General features: G+C 38.1%; 1 protein-coding gene across 4 annotated transcripts in view; it reads left to right on the top strand.

Annotated features, from left to right (window-relative positions):
- The first annotated feature begins 1,184 nt into the window (after positions 1 to 1,184).
- The window catches only part of acsl3a (acyl-CoA synthetase long chain family member 3a), a 37,120-nt gene continuing 29,292 nt past the window's right edge, over positions 1,185 to 9,012 (top strand). For 2 of the 4 annotated variants that reach the window (XM_088078585.1, XM_088078584.1), the window contains exons 1-2: positions 1,185 to 1,326; positions 7,912 to 8,445. In XM_088078585.1, coding sequence (XP_087934711.1) covers positions 1,282 to 1,326; positions 7,912 to 8,445 — 579 coding nt within the window. In that variant the 5' untranslated portion in view covers positions 1,185 to 1,281. Of the gene's footprint in view, positions 1,327 to 7,880; positions 8,446 to 9,012 lie in introns of all 4 variants that reach the window. The other 2 variants (XM_088078587.1, XM_088078586.1) reach the window with 2 other exon arrangements.

The raw sequence follows: 9,012 nt of genomic DNA, 5'->3' as shown, positions 1-9,012 counted from the left end.
ATTGACAGAAAGATTTTCATTTTTATTGTAAATGCATCTCGGTTCCAAATATCAGTAATCAATCTCGTAAGTAGGTAATATTATCATGAGTCAGCATTGTTTGCCAGGAGTCGCCAATACAAATCCACTCATAGTTCAAGAAAAATTTGAAAGCAAGTGCACTTCTTGCCCTAAACAACTCTGTGTGCGTATAAAAGTACATACACACTAACGGCCTATGAGAAGGTCCAGTTTAACAGAGATTCTTGATAACGTTGACTTTCTGTTCCAACTGTGCAAGTGCTTGTGTGTGTTTTGGCATTGCAGCTTTATAAACTGCACTGTCTGGGTCAAAGTTGGTTGAAGTAACAGTGAATTTCCAGCAAAGAGCTTTTATTTTAACCCTTTAAAACCTAGATTGATTGCTTTTCTTGTTTTGCATTCAGATGCCTTACACAAGAATTTAAACCTTTGAACCCCAAAAACAGGCAATGAGCAACTTGGTGGAAAATGTCCTGCACATTCCAAGAAATTGGTAAATATGGAATTAAAAAAAGAAAAAGTAAAAATTTTTAAAGAATTTTTATTATTAGGGAAATTTCCTTTTTTTTCTTTTTTCTTTGTATATTTTTTAAATATTATATATATTATATATAATTTACATGTCATTTTGTTGTACTTTTTTTTTCTAATTTCTTGCAAATTTCTGGGTCATTTATTAAATTACTCGTCCCCTATCCATGTTTTTTTTTTTTGCAAAAACCAAGCTAATTTTCCCAAGGGTGAAAGTGCTGTTTCTGTTTATTCTAGCAACACCTTTTATTTCTTTATCGTTTACATGTTGTGAAATATAACCAAACGTGGTAATTTAATGTGTGAACCTTGATCTAATGGCTAAGGATGAATCTGGACACTGTGGCTGGACCAGTTGGAGACCACCGGTGCAGCGGTTGTGGTGGTGCACCCTGTAAAGTCTGAAATTGTGCATTGTCCCGGTCATGATGATGATTGTGTGTGTGTGCATGAGTGCCGTGCGCGTGGCCTCTTGCTCCTTCTGACTGCTAGTAACCCCTATGCAGTCACCTCGAGCCCTCCTTCCATGTGGCCCGGCCCCCAGCACGCGCCACCTCCATGAGTCCAATCATAACGCCGGGAATGTCTCGCTCACCCCCCTCCTCTCTCCTCCTCCTCCTCCCATCCAACCCGCCATCCATCCTCGTACAACAGCACGACGCGCTTGTCACTTCCGGGCTCAGATTAGACTGCAGGGTGCAAAATCATCGTTTATACGGGAGCCGGTGGATGCTGAGAGTCGTCTGCTGTATCCTGCATGAACTGACACTTGTGGTGAGTCTCTTTGCTGTTTGAGGTGCCGTTTTTGTGATGCGCGTTTGCGCCCAGATGTGGTGGATGCTGCAGTTGCGTCAAGTTGCCCAAAAAAGACAGATAATATTCTGGAAGTCACGAACTTTATTCTAAACATTAAAATATTAGACTCCTCATGCTGCTGATGGTATTTAATGTTATTAGGAATGTAGCAAGGTGCATTTACTTTGTTAACTTAAAATTAGCAAATGAGCCAAATTGAAGAAAGAGTTGCCCAACAAAATGAAAGTAAAACGGGAGAAAGAATGCAACTTTTTTTTTTTTTTTTCACTTTCAGCTGGGAGCATTGGGTATGAATGTTTATGCTATTCAGATGGCGTTGTGTTTCAAATTATAATTTTGCTGTTAAGGCTTTATTAGGTTACTTTATTGAGACAGACTGTCTGTATATGCTGTGTATATACGCCAATGTTTGATGTGTTTTCGGATGAAATGTATTAATTAGCCTACCTCCTATGGCCAGTTCCTTAAACAATTTTTTTTCCATAAATGCAGATTAAATTAAGTTTACAGCTGTCAAAATGTTGCAACACAGGTTTTTTTTGTTTTGTTTTGGTTTTTTTTTTTTTTTAATTCTTCACCGGAAGTTATCTTGCCATTGTGGTGACTTGACACTCGTTGGTGCGCTTGAACTTGAGCATCTGTGGCTCATAGCTGAAACCACTATTATAATTGGATTTTAAAATCCATATCCTCATTATTTAAATTTAATTTTTAATTTTTAATAAGAAAGGATGCACAAGTTTCTCCCAATTTTCCTAATTTCTGCACGTGCAAAGAGCATAATGAGCATACTTTTTTACAGTGAGCTTTTATAGTTAGATTTTATTTCTGTGTCATGTGATTTTTTGGCCAAATGGGTTTACAAGACACCATCACAATACAATAATGTGTCATCTTCTGGTTTTACAGATATCAGTGTAAAAAAATAAACTATGTACACAAAATAAATTAATTTAAATAATTTACAAAATAATATATGACCAATATTTTTGCAAAAAAAAGGATCAGAACAAATTTACAAATCTACAGTTTATCTTGACAAAGAGCTTGTTTTCTCATCTTCCATGCTTTCTCCAGATAACTAGCTAATCTAAATGTTTACGAAAATAACCAGCTTCATCTTTGTGCATCATCCACATATACTAAATATCTGTTTTTATGTTATTACACAGAAATGTGCGTAATCCCACATACAAAGGGCAGTAGAAAACAAAATGAAACTCCATTTTTATATCAGCCATATAACACATACGACAAAAACACATTTCTTATTCTAAATTCATATTAACCATCAGTGGCAAAATACCAGATCTCAGCTGCGCACATAGGGATTATTAACTTATTAGTTAAATTATATAAGACATAATTCCCAGTTCCATATTCATATTTCATCATCATAAATGTTCACATTTGGTTTAGTGCGCACAGAATCTCTGAACATATACATCTCTTGACTGAGACACATCAGCACACTTTTTGTATATCTATTTTATTCGGAGAGGACACGTTTTTAAACGCATGTGTTTTGATCAAAGGCCAGAAGTAAAAAATCTGTGTCACCTCACCACAGTCCTCACTTGAACATTTACACCCTCCAGATCTGTTTACACAGCTGAAGTGAACTGGGCCGCAGCAACAGTTATCAGGTCTATCAGAGTGCTCCCATACCTACAGACAGAGATGCTATTGTTTTGGGATGGTCCGATGTGATTGGAAGACACAGAGACACACACTCTTCTATGGAAGCTATACTTCTCAGAAGTCCAAGTGAGGAGGACACAAGTCTGCGTTATGATGGTGTTATTACGATCTTTATTCTTGTAATTTTACGAGTTTATTCTCATTAAATTACAACTTTTTTCTTGTAAAACCACAACTTCATTCTCGTAATGTTACAACTTTTTTTCTCATATTACATCTTTATTCTCAAAGTCTAACTTTGTTTTTCTTTAACATGGCCCTTATCCTCCGTCGTATGTTATAAAACATGTTTTAAGTGGAATTATTTTATGAGCACGAGTGATGAGTGAATAGAGTAAACATTTTTTTTTGTTTTATTTACTTATTTCATATGTGATAAAGATACACAGAATCATATACTATTTTATTGATTAAGCTGCTGTATAACTATAAATCATTATCATTGAGAAAGCTTAGTGCAGAGAAAGGAATAGGTTGGTGACTTGCATGTTTGCCAGTAGTTTATGTCACCATTTGCACACAGAAGCAGAGAAAAGCTGCAGTCTGATCCACATAATCCAGCCAATTGTGTTTTGTGCTTTCACTCTCTGTGAAATCACACTTAAAACTCTTCAGTTGTTTTGCAAGCGTTTAATTATGTCACCATTTGAGATGTGCAAATACATTTAATGTGTGCAAATCTGTCCTGCACCCCTGCACGCCCACATGCACAAACACACCACATGCATGTCCCCTTTCTCTTTCTCTCTCTCTCACTCACACACACACACGCACGCACGCACGCACGCACGCAGTGTGACCCTTGAGACCTAGACGTGTGTTGCTACGTCGTCGTCTCACCACAATGGCCATGTTGAACTTTCTGCAAGACTGCAAGGCCTGCCTGCTTAGCTGAGTGGGTGCAAGCACGATGACGTCGCTGCACAAAAGACCTCATTCACACAATCTCTTGAGGAAGCAATGATTCCCTCACACACACACAAACACACACAAATGCCTGCTCACCCCACCGCTACATAGACCGTGTCACAATATTACTCAATTAATCCAGTGAGCGGAGGCTGCCTGCAAAGCGCCTGCTTACCACATAAAGCCATACATTGAGCAACTAGGGTACATATTGCGACTATACCCATTTCATGCTACTAAAGGTAAGAGATTAGAGTTATGCTTACTTGTGTGTTGCTTTGGTGCAAAAAAGGGTCTTGGCCTTTTACTGAGACAGAGAGGAGTTAGGCTTGTTAATCAGATTGTGTGTGCTTGGATGTTTTGGAAAGACCCCGACCCGGCCACTCGCCTAAATCGGGGTTGGACTTGTTTCTAATAGTCAATCAACAGTCAATCAGGGCTGCAAGTGATTCATATCAATTAAAAGGAAGACATTACAGGTAGGGCTGAGTGATATGGGCTGAAAATTATATTGCAATATTTCTAGGCTATATCTCGATATACAATATATATCTCGAAATTTTTTAAATCTCCTCAAAAGCACTTAATTAATGATGCCTTATAAATGCCTTATAGCCAAAATGCCAAAAATCTCAAACGAGTTCCTGGCTCCTCCGCTCTATGACTGCATCACCTCATCTCTCCGCCATTCTATAATCTGACTAGTGGCACCTGGCACTGCACACAATAGCACTCCCTGCTGTTATGTCATATTATCATGACATAGTGCTGAAATGATAAATGAATTGTTTGCAGAATTAATCAATAACTACTTTTTTAATCATTAATGACTTTTTCAGAACACTTTTCAAGCAGCTCCGAACATTTACTGGTCTCAATCTTCTCAACTGTATTTGCTGCTTTTTAAGTATCAAATCATTGTAACTGTAATATCTTCTGGTTTTTTGTTTCTTGTACTTTATTATATTGTAATCAGCCTAATTTGCAGTTAATGATTATTTTTTATTGTTGATTTACGTCAATATTTTCTCGATTCGTCGATTTAGTCTACAAAATGTCAGAAAATGGTAAAAAATGTGTGTCCCAAAGCCTAAGACGACGTCCTCAAATGTCTTGTTTTGTCAACAAACCAAAGATATTCAGCGTACTGTCAAAGAAGAGGAAAGAAAGCAGCAAAGATTTTACACTTAAGAATCTCAAATCAAAGAAAATCGTTTTTTTTTTTAAGAAGTAGACAAACTGATAAATCAGTTATCAGTTGCTCAGTTTAATAAACAACTAATCGCTTAACACTTGCAGCTCTATTTCTTACATCTCATTATTATTATTAAAAAATAATCTATACTAAAAATAATCACAGTTTAATTCAGTTCAGTTTATACTCGCTCACTTCATCTGTCAGATTAACAAAAGATTCAACCCTGATCTTCTGATATATCAGCTACCCCACAAAATCACGGAGAATTAACATGCAAAACATCTTAAAGTAACACCACCAACTTCACACAAAGTTTAGTTTAAACATCAAAAGAAGTACTTGTTAAACCTTGTGTGATATCTTGCAGAGGTGTTGCCTTGAGTCACATGACTTAAGTCAAAAAATTTGCTTTTCTTTGGACACAACCTGACAAAAAAAAGACTTGCATCTCAACTTGGACTTCAAAACCAATGACTTGTGACTGGAACTTGAACTTTTTGACTTAAAAAATAATTAAAACACTTCCCCAAGCCCAAAGTCAATGTTAACGCAGCAAGTCAACACTTAATAAATACAATATTTAATGTTGTTTAAACGTTAGTTTAGTTTTTGAGAGTGGATCATTACTTGTTTAGGACCCAAAGCCCAAAGTCTCTCAGTCACTTTTGACTTGGGTCCTAGAATGACTTGGTCCCACCTCTGATGTCTTATGTGTCTCCAAAATGAGCTTCCCTAAGTATCAAAAAACAAATCACAGATTTAGTATGATGCTTCAAATTAGTAACCAATTGCCCGATTTTAAAGCTGTGGCTGTGGAGTTTTAAGTTTAGATGTGGGCGGTTACCATTGAGGGAGTGTCTAACAAAGGAAATTGTATATATATTATATATCATATATATATTGTATTATAGAAAATAAAGGTTCTAGCATTTCCACAGTTTGACCCAGGTTATGGAGAAAAATATATATATTTTGACTGTTTTTTAAGTATCTCTCTATCAAGTGCAAGTCTTAATAGCTGGAGTACCCTTGTATCTCAAAGCCCTCAGATTCAGTCTTCAGTAATAACTGTTCAACACTGAATCTGAAAAAAGAGTGTGGAAATTGAAATGTTTAACACATTTAAAACTGTTCTTGCAGCCTAATATTTTTACAGCAGACCTAAAACTTCTGTTTGTTGTTAAAACAGTCAAAAAAAGCTCAAGTGTGCCTTCACAACACCCTGTTGATGCTCAGTCCTTTCCCCTTTAGTTTGTTTTCTGCCAGTTGTGGCCTCTATTCCATTGACCTTAACTTCCCGCTAAAAAAAAAGATAAACCAGCAAGCAAACAGTGGATGATAGCGGGTGACGGGGTTGAGCATGTCTTCCACCAGGGTGTAGTTTTGGTAAGCTGTTGCATCCTGTGATGAAGCGAGGCATCCAGGCTGGGAAACACGACACCAAGCAGAACAACAGCGCTGCAGAGTCCACATCCCGCAGGGAACAGATGGTAGTCTGGGAGAGCGCAGTTGGTAAAATCTTTGATTTATTTATGAGTCTCAGAGGGACACTTGAGGGATGAGTGTATTTGGGAGACATATAGGTACAGTGCACGTCAGTGGGCAGTTTTGTGAGGGGAAGGATGCGTTGCTTCAGAGGAGCCTCTCCCTCATATGAATAATGAATTACTGCTGCTAGAATAGACTGCCGTCAGAGTTAAGCTGCGGGGGAGCTCACGCGTTTGTGTTCTGGTGCTGCTCACACCGACACCGAAATGTCTCGACTCAGTCAATAAATGATTCCTGTCACTGTGTGTGTGACAGGCGCTGCAGCACAATCACAAAAACTGTAATGGCATTTGTTCTCTGCAAAAAACAAAAAAAAGTATGTGTATATATATATATATATATATCCGGATGCCTAAAATGAAAATTAAATACCTATCGATTTAAAGGATACACGAATAGCAAAATATTTGGGTCCAGCCCTACTAAAGATACAATATTGTTACAATGGGAACTAGGAAGTGAGATGAGCTTTAGAAATAACTCTCATATTAAAGAACATGCGGGGCAGTCTGCCTAAGCAAAAAATAAAAAAACAACAACATTGCATACATAGCAACTGGCAGTACACACACTTGAGCTACAGCTTGTCCTTTCTTTGTACTTGTATGTCCCTCTCTTGGTCATCTCCTCCTGTCTAGTGGCCTGTATCCTGTCACACACGCTTAAATATGCACATTCAGAAACTGTTTATACATCTTCTCACACTCAGTGTAATTTACGTCTTTTTCTGTTTCATTTTTTCACTTTCTCTTCTGATTTCTTCTCTTTTGATTGGTTTTTTTTAATCTCACTCTCTTTTTTCTTTGTCACTTTAATACTTAGCAGTGCATGTCACTGACACTTGCATATGCTGCACTCATACTGCATGTGTTCGTAGTGAGTGCGCTGGATACAGGGGCTGGAGGAAACACAAAGCTGGTCTGTTTGTCACACTGTGGTTGGCCACTGACAAAATTTTCCTTCTGCTTTTTGTGAGTGCTGGAGGATTTGTGACTTCTTGTTTTGTTTCAGTTTCTGAATGACTTGAGATTCTTACACTTTAAGGGTTCATCACGAGTACAGGCTTTACCTTATTTTGAAACTAGTTTATCTACAAAAAGAGCCTTAATATCATTTTTTTTCTCTAACGCCATTTTAAATCTTATTTATTTTACAGAAGTGTGTACCTGTTGGTATTTTGTCACCAGGGAGTACAAGTCAAGCTATCTTCAAAAAGAAGGAAGGAAGAGAAAGGTGACAGAATAAAAGAGGGACCGACTACAGCGGGAGTAGAAACTTTTCTTACAACTCGTCTTCCTCCACACTCTCTCCTCGCTGCTCTCCTACATCTTCACAGCTTCACCAAGATGAAGCTGAAGGAGGACCTGAACCCCATGCTGCTGCTCCTCTTCCACCTCATGGTATGCATCTACACCTTCATCACCTTCCTGCCATCCTACATCCTAAGCTGGTTCTCAAGACCCGACGGGGGCTTCTATGGCTCAGAGGAGGAGCGAGCCAAGAGGGCGAAGGCCCGCTCCGTGCTGGGACATACAGAGGGACCCTACAGAGCTGTGAGCGCCACTAAGAGGTTGGTGATGTCACTGCACCCTGGAGTGGACACCCTGGACAAGATGTTTGAGCATGCAGCCATGAGGTTCCCACACAGAGACTGTCTGGGGACGAGGGAGGTGATCAGCGAGGAGGACGAGCGACAGAGCAATGGAAAGGTGTTCAAGAAGGTAAAGAGTGAAAAAGAAAGTGTGGTAATAACGTTGTAGCATGAAGAAACAGGAAATAAAGCCAGTAACTGCAGACTGCGCAAGGAGGCATTAAAAACATAAAAATCACCTCCACAATAGAATATAAAAAAATAATAATAGAACATGGTCAGTATGACAACTGCTGCCAAATAGTGTTATAATTGTATTGCAAGGTGTAAAGAAAGTTGTATGAAAAGTGTTTGTGTTTTTGGCTGGACGGCAGTGTCTTCGATTAGAGTAAGTCCAAGAAATCCTCAGCAAAGTGAGGAATTCTTTGATTTAATTGTCTTTTCATTCATTTCTTATGTTGCTGTTTCTGCTGCAGTGAATGAATGATTGGGTTAATCATATATATAATTCTTATCAATACTGCCTCCAAAATTCAGTGCATATTGCAGAGGTAATGGTAATTTACCACCATACATTTCCTAGCTTAGGTCTATATGGGATGAAAGTATATCAGTTCTGGCTTTTAGCTTACAGCCAATAATACTTTTTCTTTTCTTTTTTTTTTAGAAAGGTAAAATAATTTATTTTAATGGTCCG

The sequence above is a fragment of the Plectropomus leopardus genome, chromosome 6, assembly GCF_026936395.1.
Source record: "Plectropomus leopardus strain MGB_pleo_1.0 chromosome 6, ASM2693639v1, whole genome shotgun sequence".
Classification (NCBI taxonomy): domain Eukaryota; kingdom Metazoa; phylum Chordata; class Actinopteri; order Perciformes; family Serranidae; genus Plectropomus; species Plectropomus leopardus.
Note: the sequence above shows the minus strand (reverse complement) of the source record. Positions and strands in the feature narration are given on the sequence as shown.